General features: G+C 25.3%; 3 protein-coding genes across 5 annotated transcripts; 1 reads left to right on the top strand and 2 right to left on the bottom strand.

Annotated features, from left to right (window-relative positions):
- Positions 1-200: 200 nt before the first annotated feature.
- On the bottom strand, positions 201-6734 carry LOC132943480 (alpha-1,2-mannosyltransferase ALG9). Its single transcript, XM_061012494.1, has 15 exons — positions 6529-6734; positions 6323-6463; positions 6090-6231; positions 5791-5996; positions 5372-5485; positions 5196-5306; positions 4860-4947; positions 4576-4782; positions 3980-4102; positions 3613-3823; positions 3092-3227; positions 2881-3004; positions 2658-2788; positions 2389-2547; positions 201-2316 (listed from the first exon to the last, which is right to left on the bottom strand). Exons 2-14 carry the CDS (start codon positions 6385-6387, stop codon positions 2394-2396), a joined length of 1812 nt encoding a protein of 603 aa, XP_060868477.1. The 5' UTR covers positions 6388-6463; positions 6529-6734; the 3' UTR covers positions 201-2316; positions 2389-2393.
- A 1980-nt stretch (positions 6735-8714) lies between these two features.
- Positions 8715-12307, bottom strand: LOC132943449 (gastrula zinc finger protein xLCGF3.1-like). 2 transcript variants are annotated; one of them, XM_061012454.1, is made up of 6 exons: positions 11866-12307; positions 11626-11805; positions 10771-10854; positions 10510-10677; positions 10185-10352; positions 8715-10108 (listed from the first exon to the last, which is right to left on the bottom strand). In XM_061012454.1, the coding sequence occupies exons 1-6, from the start codon at positions 12047-12049 to the stop codon at positions 9918-9920; spliced, it is 975 nt and encodes a 324-aa protein (XP_060868437.1). In that variant the 5' UTR covers positions 12050-12307; the 3' UTR covers positions 8715-9917. The 2 variants fall into 2 exon arrangements, with proteins under 2 accessions (XP_060868437.1, XP_060868438.1); XM_061012455.1 differs by having other exon boundaries at positions 10188-10352.
- Positions 12308-12444: 137 nt separating this feature from the next.
- Positions 12445-15184, top strand: LOC132943450 (complex III assembly factor LYRM7-like). 2 transcript variants are annotated; one of them, XM_061012457.1, is made up of 5 exons: positions 12445-12711; positions 12888-12960; positions 13625-13695; positions 14586-14667; positions 14766-15184. In XM_061012457.1, exons 1-5 carry the CDS (start codon positions 12697-12699, stop codon positions 14897-14899), a joined length of 375 nt encoding a protein of 124 aa, XP_060868440.1. In that variant the 5' UTR covers positions 12445-12696; the 3' UTR covers positions 14900-15184. The 2 variants fall into 2 exon arrangements, with proteins under 2 accessions (XP_060868440.1, XP_060868439.1); XM_061012456.1 differs by having other exon boundaries at positions 12452-12723.
- Positions 15185-16221: the final 1037 nt, after the last annotated feature.

The raw sequence follows: 16221 nt of genomic DNA, 5'->3' as shown, positions 1-16221 counted from the left end.
TTGATTTTTGGATTAAGAATAAAGTTCTAGATTAGAATATTTTTATCTTTATAATTGATTTTATAAGAATAAATTGAAATATTAATTAAACCAAATCTGTTTAATTCAAATCAATTGTGATGCATGAAATAACCTGGTTAGGGGAGTAGGTAATTGTTAGGACTACAACTATTGTTTGTAACTAATAAATAACAAAAATGATCGCGTGATTATTTTATATTACTATATTTTATACAACTCATTCTAAGAAATAAATAAAATAATACAACTTTTGTAGTATGGATTACTTTATATAAAAATGGTATAAAATAATTATAAACAATTACTTATTTTACACATTTAGTACATGTACTATGGACATAATATAACTTCAAATTAACATTATTAAAATAATCTATATCTTTAATTCAATAATAGAATAATAGAATATAGAATGAAAATAAAAATATTACAAAGTACTAAGTTGGTTAGTTAAACCATGTATAACAATATTTTGCTTCACAGTTTCAAGTCAATTTCAATATTTAAATTAAAAACAATTTAAAATTGTGGCTTATTAGATCTATAAAACTTAAGAACAAGCAAATGTTGACCAAATCATAAATATATCTAGTATAAATTGAATATGCAAAAGCATAAATTAAACCTATCTAAATGCTACATGCATAATGCATATCTCAGTTTATTTTATATAGGTATCTTACAAATTTAAGATGGTTACAATTAGGCTTGCTAAATATTTAAATAATTTTAAAAAACATGGTACATTATGAGATCATTCTTTTAACAATTATTTAAATTGTAATTAAAATATTGGTTGTCTTTAAATATAAAATAAGTTAGTTTTCAATTGTTGCGATCAAATACTTTTGTAATTTTATACTATGTTTTAGATACTATAGGTGAAAAATGTTAGGAAAATAATGTATTATTTTTCTGATGCAGTCCGGTAAGTGTAATATAATAATAATAATGTTGGGCACCAGAATTGGTGTAAAATGAGATATATTGACAACAAATTTAACTAGGTGACTTAAGACAACTATAAATTACCATTAATTTAAGAAAGAGACAAATAGTTTAAGCTATAAAGTTATTAGGAAGGAATTTGGTAAAGTATTTGTTAATTCATAATCATTTTTAAATGGTAGACTTTAGAATGTTTAGATACTTTGGAAACTAGCTAAAAATAACATAACTAAAAAGAGCATCTCATCCATATGTGTACACTGTACAGTGTTGTCTTTGTCTAACAAGTGTGTAACATAGAACAATAAGGTTCAATGATTCTCATATAGCTTCGTTAGTTTTATTATAATAGTGGATTTACCTATTATTAATCTTATAAGTAAAATTTTCTTTAGTTTTTCAATATTTAAATTTTGATGCAAGTTATGACGTGTATATAAAATATTACAATTCAAAAATGCTCGTAACTTGCTTCAAATATAAAAAAAAAACACTTGGTGGAGCCAGTATGCTCATTGCTGGTTATACCTGGGATCCCATAAAAAGGAGACAGTGATAGACCTGTTTTAAAGAAATAGCAGATTATTCTAAAAATTGTAAGGGGGAAACAACACATGCGGGCTAGACATCTTTCTAAAAAGATGTCAGCGCACTATTTATTTTCTATCTCTGACCCACGCGCAACATAGCAAATTTTACAATCACAAGAATTATGGTTATAACCATAATAGTTTCTAAAATTAGAGTGTAATGACCTCATAAAAGGCTTTTTATTATATTTTAATTTTAAAGCAAGTTACGAATATTTTAAAATTGTAAATTGTTTGTACCTACATCTTAAAATACTTATATTTCAATTTAAAATTAAAATATAATAAAACGTCTATGAGATGACATAGAGAATAATCTTACCTTTAAATTTTGTAAAAGGTAATTTCACTCTAATTTTAGAAATTATTACGATTAGAATTATTATTGTGAACGTAAAATTTATTATGTTACGCGAGGGTAAGAGAGAGAAAACAAATAATAAGCTGACATCCTCTTAAAGATAACAGTAATGGAATTCATACATCATATTTTATGTCTATACCGATTTATCAGTAATAGTCTGATAATAATCATTTTAATATATGTATAATATTAAATAAAAACCAAATCTAAATTTCTAAGATTCAGCAAGTTAACATAAATGAAACTTAAAACCTATAGAATGTTGCTTGGCAGTGTACTTTTCAATAACTACATTGGTGTAGAAAGGTATTGGTATCACATGAAACCTTTTACTTGCGATTTGCGATGACTTCAAACAAATAATAAAAAATTGTACTATAATCTCATTGACACCTAAAAATATAACATCATACAATTTTATTTATATAATTTTTTCAAAATTATAATTATTTTTATATTTTATACTTTGTCTAAAACACATAGTGTATTGGTGAACCATTCTCTGAGTGCGATTTAGTATTCATTTTATTAAAATCATTTCGCATAAGGAGATTGTAAGATGAAAACTTAACATTTTCTTCCCAGAAAAATGGAAAGTAAAATGTTCTGTATAAAAGTGGTGTTCTGTAACGTAATAATAAAATAATTTTAAACAAATTGAGAGTATTATACTATATAACTCTTTGATTTGTATAAGAACATTACTATTTAAGAATATAACAACAAATTATTACTTTTTGGTATCTAGAAATGGTATAGATTTCCAAATAGCCCATTGCAAATTATTTTCAGAATAATTAGGTTCCAATTCTGAACTTCGATTGTTGTTCAAGTCTACTAAGAAATGACACAGTCTAATATCACTCTGAAATTAAAGTAACAGTAAAAGTTCAATTAAGTGTCTTAAATGACATAAGTAAGAATGTAATATATTTCAGAAAAATGTAATATACTTACATATTTATCTAACTCTTCTTTATTTTGATCATTATAGTTTTCTTCAACTTTGTACAAAGATTCTGGACTAAAACGACCAGGTAAAAGTCCTCTGAATTCTGATCTAATAAAATGCATTTTCCATCTATAATTGAAAATATAAAAATATTATAACTAAACTGTTTTCACATAATATCAAATAAATAAGAATTTAAAAAAAAAATATAGTTACCTATCATTTGGTAAAAAAAATGATGAAGGATATCTATGCCATTCTTTGCCAACACAAACATTTATTACATCTGATTCAGGCAATGTAAGATAATCATTACTCAATTGTGTGTAAGTATCAATAGGTGCATGATATGCTAAACATAATATAAAAAAAAAAATTATCTTCATTATACATAAACGTAAAGTTTTCGTACAGTGGTATAGCTAAGATTTTGCTTTGTGTGTGTGTGTATGTATAGGGGTTTGATAATTAGCTATATAGATTATAGTAGAGGTTTAACAAGGAGCCCTCATAAATTTAGTATCCTGATGGCTGATGCTATAAATATATACAATTTTAGACTTTTGCAGCAAACCACAGACAAATTACATTTTTAATACACGCTAACACCTTATGTAATACATACAAACTGAAAAGCATTTTTAAATTTTCTAGACATTTTGTATAAGGTTGCATCCCCCTCAGATTCCCCTAGCAACAATACTATTTCATTATGATTATTTACAATAAAAACAAACCTTTAACTAATAGAGTGCTTCGCGACAATCCCATTAATAAAAATACAAAGAGGAAAGGTATGTAAGCATTATCAATTAATTTGTTATACAGCTTAAGAAAAGTAAAACGATGAATAACACTGGAATGAAAATTCATATCTTTAATATATTCTAATAATATAGATGATGCCAGTTGTATCAATGGATAAACAGGAAATAAAAATCTTTCTTCCTAAAAAAAAAAAACCATAATATTATTCATTATTAAATTATAACCGATAAGCTTTAAAATGTATATACATTTTTTTGTATGGTATGACCTATTACACAAACTATTAAGTATATCAAACATTTAAATATTCATAGAGTTACTAAAAATATACTGTACCTTATGTGGTTGTATTATAAATACAAAAATCCATAAATACAATGGTGATAAATATAATATCCACGTTGATTTGTTATTAATATTGCTTTGTTTAGAAAATCTGATCCCGATTTTTGTAAGAATCTAATAAAACAATTCAATCAATTTTGTTTATTTAATATTAAAATTGTATTGATAATAATTACTATACAAATTAAAAATTAAAAATCAGACAAAAAATATTTTTATTTATTAAAAAAAAAATAATATGATTCAAGAAAATATACTATTATTACTGAAATAGTATCAAATATTAAATAACAGATTACTTCTTTTATGCTATGAGTGTATTGGAAATATATTATTCAAGTTCAATATATATAATTTACACATGCATTTATAATTTAAAATTGTGTTTTATTAAATTTAAGAAATCTGTGAAAGAAATCAAAATCAATTTACACCACGGTATAAAACAAATAATTATTATATTAAGTTGAATTCCGTACATAAATGACAAGATACATCAACATTTATGCTTGATAGTTGAAATGATATATTTTATCAATGACTACGGATAACCATTAAGTTAACATTTAAAAAATGTATATACATACCTTTCTCAATACAATAGCAATAGGAGCCATTAGCGAAAGTATAAATACAACATTGAAATTAAGGATACCATTTAGTATATAAAAACTCCAATGTTCAGTACCATATAAATCAGGACCATGACTCGTGAATATATTGTAATAAACAATATTAAAAGGGGCAATTACAAGCTTGCCATAAAAATATGAATCTGTAGCAACTTGATAAACCTATAAAGCAATAACAATTATTATATTAATGCTAAATCAATAAAAAATATAAAATAATAATGTCCATTCGCACTCACTAAAATTGACCCTAATGATATCAAACACCACTTAATAAATAGCAAATACTTTTTGTTTCTGAAAGTGATATCACATGCAAGTGGTAACCTGAAATAGAAACACAATAAAATAATATATTATTGATTCCATAAGATATTTTTTTCTGGAGAAACAATCAACACATATCAATTTTTAAACATATTATGTTTTTAACATAACTATTAATATAATATTATTATAATATGATATGAACCAAACTATCAAACAACTACTAAATTATTACTTAATGAACTCTGTTGGATGATATAAAAGTTTGCAAATAATAATATAAATTAAATATAGATTACTAAACTAACCCGATTAGACATGAAAATGGCCAACTTAAAAATGTTGACAATGCAGTTGTAAAAATTGCCAATTCATAATTTTTGTTTAACCAAGCTCCAATAATTAAGAAAGTCATGTACCTAGAACAAGTGAATTTTTAATAAATTTTTATAGTTATTTAAAAATATTTAGATTTTATTCTTACATAGAAAAACTTGAGGGCAAATATGCGGTAGATGCAATGAACATTCCAGGACTAAAAACTGTTATAAACAAGTAATAATTGCTAACAGTGGATGAAATTTTTTTTGATATAGCTCTGAAAAAGTCAACAATATAAAAATTGTTAATAAATTAACTATATTCAATTAGTGGCATGCTCAGCGTTGTGCCATTATGTAATATCACCCACACCATTGCTTTTATTTTCTTAATTAACCCAACAAGGTGTACATATAATAATTATATATGTATAGTACATATAAATATATAATGTATGAATCAATAATAATAATAATAATAAAAACAATATCTGGAAATAAAAATGTTTATCAACCTCGCCCACTTTTAAAGAGCTGAGCGTGCCACTGCATTCAATTATGTTTAATTGTTAATAAAATATACTTGTAAAAGTATAGTTCACAAAGAGAACTCAATAGTGCAAGCACACAGCGTATTAGGTAAAACAACATGATTTTTCTAGTGTTAAACAGTGCTTTGTAAAGGTACACTGGTACTGCATGAATAAGTATGTATAAATATGATCGAAGTGCATAAGGAGGCGCGTATTCCCAGGTTTGAAAACCGCTGTTGAAAACAAAATAATGAGTCTAAAACAGAAAACTGACAATTAGTAAATCAATTTATTAGAGACAAAAAGAAACAAAACATTTTAACTACAAAAATAATTATATTGGATTTACCGGTTCCCAGTAGTTAAAAGTTTCATCACAGTCTGAAATGTGAACGAGAAACGCAGCAAAAAACCTTGCAGTCAAGATAATTTTCAAAGGTGCATCAAATCGCATAAACCAATCTTTTTCATGGATGACCGTATCGGTTTTGCTACACAAAATACATGGGCATATTTAAATTCAATCAAAGTAATATTTCAAAAATTTATAAGTATTTAATTCATTGTAAAATTATTAATTACTCGTTTTTTTTCAATTTGAGTTTCTTCGTTTCTTTTTTGACTTTTGGAGTGAGCTTTGATGCCATAATTGAATGTTAAACGGGAATGGTTGCAAAATATATCAATGGAAAATCATTGTTTCACTACGTTGTAGTTCAAAACCTGTAAACGTATACAGTCCAATATTCGGTACTCGAATATTAAATTGCATTATCTTAAATATTTACTATATAAGCACAGAACAAGTCCACATAATATTATTATCTACAATCAATTGGTTGTAGGTAATAAGGTGTTATATCAATTATCAATCAAAAATATAGGCCACTAGAATTGCGCATAGGTAATCGTCGCATTATACATCATGAATTTATGAATTTATGAATTTATGAATCATGATGAATATTATGAATAACGAATACATCGATTTTGATATCATTATATTATTATCAATTATCATTTTCCAACGATAAGCAAATAGCACGGTATACGTATATTATCTTAAACCGTGCAAATAGCATTTTATCGGACAGTAAAAAACAGAAAAAAAAGTACTAGAAGTATAAGAACCAAACCACTGATGATATTATGAACAATAAACAAAAATATTATTGTAAAATACTACCATGTACAATATTGTATTATCAACTGTGGCCTGACGGCTAACACTAAAAACCATGAAGAGTGAAGAGTGAAGACTATAGAATAATTATTCTAGCCTATAATGGTAAAATCGAAAAACCGCGAATTAAAATATTTTAACCAAAAACCATCGATCATATCATGAAACATTCAAACATGAACCATAAAACGTATGGTAATATGTCTGTGAAATGAACTAACATTTTAGTTCATGGATTTTAATCATCAATGAATCATTTAAGTACAATAATTGTAATATTGTGTACTATATGATCTAAGCAAATAAAAATGTTTTTATTTTTCGATATTTTATATTACATAGGTAATAATTAAGGTTGGGATTTCGATGTACTTTGCATTGTTTTCTAAGCGATATTCGTTTTATAAAATACACAAATAGAATAAGAAGTTTTTATTTGGCATTTATTGACGATTTTAAATTTTAAAGTCATTTTTTGCATTTTAAGTTTTTTTTAAATTTAAATTTATGCATGGTTTTTATGATTTTTATAATAAATATATAAAACCTAATATTAAACCTATAAAAATTGAATAATTAATTTTTCAGATTAAAGAACTCCAAAACGATAAATTCTGTCTATATAACTTTTTACAATTATAAAATGTAGATATATTATTATTTATACCAAATTTGTATTAGAATTTATATTAATATCATTAAAAATAAAAATAATTAAGAGCACTTTTTAGTTTTTAGGGCATTTTTTAAGTTTTTTTATGACATTAAAATTATCAATAATGATTTTGATCATTTACCCAGAAAAAGCACAGGGGCTATATATATTATGTGGGTACCTATATAAAATGCTAATGTAACAATTTGGTGAAAATTTAAAATATCTACTTGTTCGTTTTAAAATTACAACAAAATAAGAAAATCTAGATATTTTGTCAAAAACTGGTTCTGAGTAAAAATTTACATTTTTTCGTTTTTTAGATTCTGAGCGGAGTGATGAATGTAGGTAATGATTTATCAATGATGTATTTTTTTTTTTGTATTACGCGCAGACAATAGTCATAGGTACCTATAGCTGAAATAAAGCTTCAATCTTTTCTAATTTCTGATGAGAAACTGAGAAAGTAAATATAATATTTTAGTTGGTGCATTCGAGAGACCAAAATGGAAAATTCCCAGTACCTAATTTTCAAAAGCATCGGGAAAAAAAATTAATAAAAAACAGGCATTTTTATTCAAAACCAATTTGTGACTAACAATAGTTTATTGGTGTATACCTCAAAAAAAAAATTGTAGATATATGATTTTTTTTACCGAATGTTTATATATTATAAGCTTTTTCTATACACCATAAAATATTTCAACTCTTTTTAGTTATTTATAGGCATAAGAAATTTTCGATTTTTATTAGTTTTTTTAAAATTCAAAATAAAGCCAAATAACTTGAAAATTTAATATATATTATATGGTCATATGGGTTACTCTAAGTTGTTATTAGTGTAATTTAAAAATCAAATAGCATCCATTGATCCATAACAGTGATCCACATGACATCTACAGTAAAGCAGAGCGGAACCCACTTGGCACTTGCGCACCTCTTTTTCTTTTGATACGCAAATATATAGTGTGTATTTAAATAATATTATATACCTATTTGATTATCTATTCATAGGTATTTTATTAATTGTTTTCCAAAATCTAAATATTTGAAGCCTTGAAAGTTGAAGGCAATGATTTTAACATGGAATCACATAAAAGTAACTATATAGGTATCGTTGTAATAAAAAACAAGGTTCTCTAGAGTCTCGACTACTTTAGGTGCTCAACCGCCAACTATCTCGACTACCGAAATATTTCCAAGACTACTTGGTATAATCTTCCAGGTTATCCCGACTAGCGCAATATTTTAATAAAAATGTTCATTATATTCGTACTCAGTAGCGTATTTAGAAATTTTTCATGGAGGGGATTCAGGTATTTAGCTAAAACTTTCCAAATACATTTAAGCGGGGGGCTCCGCTACAGAATATCTAATATATAAAATTCTCGTGTCAGTGTTAGTGGGGTAGCACTCCTCCATTACGGCTTGACATTATGTGTGTATATTCGTAAAGAATATTTCACCCTCCTACCGCCCATCCGGGGAGATGCTCAAATGGGGATTTTGAGATTTACGGTGGAAATTATTGTTTATAAATGATTGCTATTAGTTAGAGGAAAAATAAATAATAAATTAGTATAGGTATTTTTTATTTGATTGCCATTGATTAATAGGGCAGATCAGGTGCAAGCATTACATTAAATCAAATTTTTGCACATTGCCTACTTGATATGCTATCGCACATTGTTCGCGATCCGACGTAGTTGCATCTAAAAGGAGTTGAACAGTTGCAATTTTTTTTACGGGCAACGAAGTGATCGGGATCAGCTAGTATTAATATATATATTATTAAGATGTTTAGATAGGTATTTATGGGGAAAATGGGGAAGGGGGGTCAGACACCATAGACCCCCCCTAAGGTCCTAAATACGCCACTGTTCTTAATATATTTTTGACATTAATTAACATTCAGTTAATATATTTATGAAGTAGGTATTAATGTATTATCCCAAAAAAATATTTTATGTTTGTTTTAGGTATTCTAGTTATTTATCAGGTAATAATAATTCATTACAAGTATAAAAAATATTCTTAAATTTAAAACAAAAACTAAATAATTAAAATCAAAATTCAATATTTTAAGTATACAGCATATTATTAGTTATACGAGGTAGTTTTGGAAATTTTGGGTAGTCGAGATAACATGAAAGTACCTAATGCTTTTATTAACACACATAATGTTACATAATAATAAATTGTGTAAATCAATAAAATAATAAATTAAAAAATATAAATGAGGTAGACACAGTATAATAACTATAACAGTAACATAATATCATAAAACTAAAATAACTATTATCTATAAACATTAAAATATACTATATACAAAATAACAGTTAAGTATGTTGAATTACTCTAACAGGACATGATTCAATCTTGTTGACAACTTTTATAACAGAAGCTCGGATAACATGTTCATTTATACTAATGTTCTCAGATTCCAAATGCGTATTTCTTACATGGCGGTCCAAATTATCTTTACGTGTGAACTTCTTCATACATATTGGACAGTTCAAAATGTTTTTTTCTATAAAATTCCACATAACAATTATTTTACCAATAATAATTAATATTTATTATTTTATATGATGTATGTTTATTACTACTGTGAGTTCCAAGATGTCTTTGTAAATAACGCTTTTCTCTAAATCGTTGATTACATAAATAACAAGCTAGTTGAGTTGATAATATATGAGTCTTTTGATGTGAAACCAATGCATCTTTCAAACTAAATTTCCGTTTACATATGTCACATGAAAATGCTTTAGTTCCTGCAATATAAAGTATAACTAATTTGATTCATATTTTATTATAATTAATTAACACATTTTTAAGGCCAAATTAAATAAAACTAAAAGAACCAAACATTAATAAATATTTTTTTGCCATAAAATGTTAACTGACATTGCTACTTATTAGTATAAATACCAGAATGTTTCCTAATGTGGTGTTTTTTTAAGCATTGCTTATTTTTGAAAAATTTTAAGCATGTTGCACATTGAAATGGTTTTTCTAGAGCATGAGATTTCATATGAACTTCTAATGATCGCTTTCTTTTAAAACCTTTCGCACATGTTGCACAAAAATGAGAACGCACTGAAATACATTAATATAATGCAAATTTTAATTGATTATATTTGATATGAATACCTTATAGGTACGATTATTATTTTATTTTTTTAATATTACCTGTATGTACTATTTTATGTTCAATCATTTTAGATTTAGTGAAAAAACATTTATCACAATCTACACATTTAAATGGTCTTTCACCTAAATTTATAAAATAAAATAAAACACAAATTAAAACTTATTTAACATTTCAATAGACAATAAGTACAAAAAAAAAAAAATTAAAATTAAATTATTAAACACTTAACTAATTTTTATAGCAAAATAAAACCTGCAATACTAAATGTGTATATACAAAAACTCAAAAGGTTACTAAATATATTTTAATTCATTATTGAAATTGCCTCTTATACAATAATTTTATGTTTAAGAAAAAGAACTTTTATTTAATTATGTAATTCCCACTTTAACAGTATACATAGTATCTACCCAGTGGTGGCAATTAAATAATACAACACAATTAAAGAAACACAAAATAAATAAATAAATAATGTAACAGATGGTAGACGGTAGTAATAATAATAAGAAAGTAAACTAATAATAATATTATGAGTTTCAGAAAAATAATACATTTTAAGAAAACTTGTCATTAGATTTGTTTAAATTGTCATTAAGTTTAGTTTTTAGTTTTTATATTCAAAAAACTGTATCAGAAGATCATACAGTACTTTTGGGACCAGCAGTATATAATTTTTAAGATCCTTCAAGTATCATAGAATTTAATAGTCGGTTATTAAAATAGGGATCATAATAATTATTGACTATTTATAAAATCAGCATTTTTTCATGAAATAGATTTTCTTATAAAAAAATTAAAAATAATCGTCATTGCTTATTGTAGATTTTATTTTCTATTACTAACCTAAATACAATCAGCATTTTTTATTATAATATACATATAAATATGTTTACCTGAATGTGTTAACATATGATAATCTAAATGTGATTGGATTTTAAATGTTTTATTACATTTATAACATATCAATAGTTTTTTTATTCCATCTCCATTACACGTTAAATGATAAAAGCAATTCTTTTTTGAATTAAAAGTTTTTTCGCAAACAGTACAAGTATATTTAACACTTCCATCACCTATAAAATTGTATAAAGTTTAAATTTTACATTACGAATACAAAATAAACAATTATTTACATTCAATAGAAGAAATGTGGTCAGGAATTTTAAAGGGTTTTCTTTTGGTTTCAGTCATTGTATTATCAGTTCTTGTGTCCAAGTCATAACTGTTAAGCTGATTTTTAACATTTGTATTTAACATACATGACTCGATGTTTTTGTTATGGATTAATTCTTGGTCTTCTACGTCACAGTAATACATAATTTTAATAGTGTAGTACAATAATATATTTCATGTACCTATACAATACAAATATAAATTTTGTGATGTGATATAAATATTTTAACAAATAGTTTTAATCTAAAATACTTTTCACTTAAAGCTTAAATAAATAATAACATTAAAATTAATATATTAATAATTGTTTGTGTTTCAATTTCAAAACGACATTGAGATATTTTGACATTTATTTTGATAGTAAATGGAATTATTGACAACAGATTAATAAATAATAGTTATCTCATTATGGTAAGAAACTAAAAAGTAAGAATGTGATAAGTTGACAACCACAATCATCTACAATTTTTAAAAAAGAAATGATAATAAATTTGATCTATTATCAGATAACTTATCACTATTTTTTTTCTGATGTAAAAATATTAAATAAATATTGTGCAATGTGCAAAAGCGTTAAGCAGTAACTTTAGCAATACTTAGTACTTACTACTATGTATTATAATACATAATATTCATTATTCAACAATTCTTATTGCAATTGTGTCGTACAATTATAAAACTCATAACAGTCATAACGTATCTCAACATTTTACCAAGTGCTAATCATAACTGTCTGAAATATTTGTCCTGAATCACAATTCTTTAATAATTAATTTGCCTATCCATTTGCCATGGCATCAAACGAAGTAAGAAAAAAAGTAAGTTAAATGGCAAATATTGTTGCATAATAAGACAGTATTTACGTTAAAATAATGGATTTTAAACATGTCCATTATATTTTGTGTTAGGTATACAATTAATTTATAAAATATTATTAATATTAATAATATTTTTACTAAATGTGACATTATTTTTATTTCAGGTACTTACTACATTCAAATTAGTGCATAGAGCTAGATTACTGTGTTTTAAAAATGATAACCAAATGTTAAATGGTATGCATATAATGATTTGTATTGTATATTGTTTAATATTTTTACTTTTTATTTGTTCGCCCCCTTTTTTTGGGGGGGGGGGGAGGGGAGGGACAGGGGACAAGATTTATCAACACCATTCTTTACATTTCTATTTTTATCTATACTTTTGTCTATTTAAATTAGGTAAGCCATATTATGACATATTGAGCAATGTATTAAGAAAGTTTTAATTTAATTGTAATCTTACATTCATTTTTTTAAATTGTAAGAACCATTTATGTTAATAATTAATTAATATTTATAGTTTTTTTTAAATATTTTAATTATTGAAAAACCATAACTAGTGTACTATTGCTTCTTAGTAAATTTTTAAATAGATTATTGTATCCTGCTCAAAGCAGGGAAGCAACTTTACCTAAGAATCACAAATTAATTTGTACTAAAAAAAGATGAGATCAATTTTCATAAATCCTGCAGATTTAATGTCTTAGTTTATTTATGTTTGACAGAGATAACAGATATTTCAATGACTTTTCCATTATGCATATAATATAATAACAAATGGTTTATATGTTTCAATGATTATCCTCTATAGAATTTAGTATGAAGATAAAAAATTATACACAAATAATCATAAAATACAATAAAAACAATTATAATTTATTTTTTTTTATTATTTTAGCTGCTAAACATCAAATTAATGAAGAATACAAAAAAAATAAAACTGTCTCGGATCCTGCAGTTGTTCAGAATGTATGAATACAATTTAAACTTAATATACTCAGTGTTTGGAAACGCACCTTCATGTGTTCACGTTCATATATAGTGAACGAAACGTGAATGTCACTCGTTTTTTGCAATTAGAACGTGAACGACGTTTATATTTTTAATGAATTTGATCGATTTTTAAGACGTTCAATTTATTTACCATTTAATAAATATTATATGTATAAAATATATTAATTAATTATATAATAAAAATAATATTTTAATTTTTCCCACTATAATTCCTATAATATTTGTTTGATTGCAAAATATATAAATTAAATACATGAAATACATGAAATTCCAGTGTCCCCGGCTAGACATACAACAACAATAATATTTTGATTTCCACGAATTTGTAATAATCGTAATCGGTTTGTCATATTAAGTACCTTAGTATTCACTTAATTTTATCACTAGGAAATCTTTATCAAAATGTAACTCAAATAACGTGTGAGATATTAAAAACTAATTCAAATACTTTATAAATTGTACATGCTCTAAAGAGTCTAAAGTCTAAATAGTATTTTTATTGTTTGGCTGAGTCGTATATGTTTATGGGTTTTAATATTATATTGACTGCAGGCTAACGATTCATAAAAAAAATATTAAATGAACGACCCAATGAACGCATTTGTTTTTTTAAAAGAACATGAACGTGTTTTCTTTGAAAAAAACGTGATAGTGAACGATTTCATTTTTTTAGTGAATGTTCCGAACACTGAATATACTATATTATACTAACTTACTAATGATAACTTCATAGTTTTAACTTAATTTAAATTGCATTATAAATATTACATTTAAAATGTATATTTTATAATTTATTTAATGCATTTGTATATTTACTATGCAGCAATTATTTTATTTTTCTACAGCTCATAACCTTTGCTCAAGATGTTGAACATGAACTCTTAACACAAGTAGTTCAAGCAGAAAGAGTAAATGAAACAAAATTTAGTGAGTTCCTATTTCATATAAAATTGTTATTTTTGTTTATAACTAAAGGACAGTAATAATAATTATTCATAATAAATTGCATTGTATTTTTGTTTAAGAATTGAATTTAGATCCAGAGCGTCATACTTTGGAGAATATACCATATGCTGAATTAGATGATGAAACATATAAAAAATGGAAAGAAGAGAAAAAGAAAAGTAGCAAGAAAAATGAAAAGTGTTGTTGCGACTAAATTGTAGTTAAATTGTTTTCTAAAGTTTAAAGTTCAAAATATGTATAATTCAATTGAATATTTATATAGAATTGTATTTACAGTAGTATAGTATATACTAGGGTCACCGTTATACTTATACATGTTATTCTCAGGTACCCATATTCTTTACTCAAATGTTGTTAAGATCTGTGAAGTTTAGATATGTGAGTTGACATATTCACAGTATAATTTGATGAGCTATTTATCAATATATATATATTTTAATTCTAATTACAATTTAAAATATACTTAATTGTGATTTCAGTCAAGGGTATTTTTTACTCTGTACATGAAAGTACACATATATTATAAAAACTTCTTTTAATAAATTTCAAGTACACTTGTATTTGAATAACTATGCATTACTCCAAACCCTATGATATACACATGTAATCAGTGGCGTGGCGAACTAAAAATTTTCCAGAGGCAAGTTACAAATATCCCGAGTTTTAATGCATAATAATGTATTAATATAATATAACTAATTATATTTCAGATCGTTATTGAGTATATCATATTACATTTACTAGGAGACCTATCGGCTACCACCCACCCCTCTATTTAAGAAAAATCTCTGAGGCAATTGCCTCTGAAATTACTATTTACCACGCCACTGCATGAAATAAAATATTGATGGATACCGAATAACTAATAATACAAATAAAAATGAACAGCAGATAACACAAAATGAAATACTAATTGAAAATATCTTCCTGATATAATATTAATACAAAGGTTTCTGAACTTAATACAGTGTATTCAGTTCAGTGGCAATGGAAGGCTACAACATACATAACTATATTATTGTAGTTTATAAATCGATACTATTTCTGTAGGGCACGGGAAGAAGGTATTCTTGATTAATTTCATAAATCTCTTCATTAAATGGTTTCTTGTCTACAATAAATTTTCCATTTGTCAAAATGTTCTTTTTTGGTGGTTAATAAATTCAATATTTTTGAGTGTGTGGGAACAGACAAATTTCCTTAGAATTACCTCTTAACATAAAATGGAACGAATTCCTTTTTATTTGGAACTTGCCATACACTGGTTCTTCCGTGCAGTACAGTAGTTATTGTCAAGTATATAATGGTCAATGGATGTGTCGAATTCAATGATAAACTATTGCAACGATTCTGAGCGGAAATGTATCATCCTAGCATTCTTCTATACATAATCAAATTTAATAATTTAAAAAAAACTAATAAAAGCTAACTTTAATATAATTAGTGTTGTACATACAACATGGGCATCCTTATGTCAAAATATCAGCCGGCCGGCCAGGAACAAGGCCCTTGGTC

Source organism: Metopolophium dirhodum, chromosome 4 (genome assembly GCF_019925205.1).
Source record: "Metopolophium dirhodum isolate CAU chromosome 4, ASM1992520v1, whole genome shotgun sequence".
NCBI classification, from domain to species: Eukaryota; Metazoa; Arthropoda; class Insecta; order Hemiptera; family Aphididae; genus Metopolophium; species Metopolophium dirhodum.
This window is presented reverse-complemented; position numbering and strand designations above follow the sequence as displayed.

Coding starts and splice junctions, on each gene's coding strand:
- LOC132943480 (XM_061012494.1), bottom strand. CDS start 6,387: ATGGCATCAAAGCTCACTCCAAAAGTCAAAAAAGAAACGAAGAAACTC. Junction 4,783..4,859: donor TATCATTAGGGTCAATTTTA/GTGAGTGCGAAT, acceptor ATTGCTTTATAG/GTTTATCAAGTTGCTACAGA. Junction 2,789..2,880: donor AAGAAGAGTTAGATAAATAT/GTAAGTATATTA, acceptor CTTTAATTTCAG/AGTGATATTAGACTGTGTCA.
- LOC132943449 (XM_061012454.1), bottom strand. CDS start 12,049: ATGTATTACTGTGACGTAGAAGACCAAGAATTAATCCATAACAAAAAC. Junction 10,353..10,509: donor CCACATTAGGAAACATTCTG/GTATTTATACTA, acceptor TTTATATTGCAG/GAACTAAAGCATTTTCATGT. Junction 10,109..10,184: donor ACATCTTGGAACTCACAGTA/GTAATAAACATA, acceptor GGAATTTTATAG/AAAAAAACATTTTGAACTGT.
- LOC132943450 (XM_061012456.1), top strand. CDS start 12,697: ATGGCATCAAACGAAGTAAGAAAAAAA. Junction 13,696..14,585: donor ATCCTGCAGTTGTTCAGAAT/GTATGAATACAA, acceptor ATTTTTCTACAG/CTCATAACCTTTGCTCAAGA. Junction 14,668..14,765: donor AGTAAATGAAACAAAATTTA/GTGAGTTCCTAT, acceptor TTTTTGTTTAAG/AATTGAATTTAGATCCAGAG.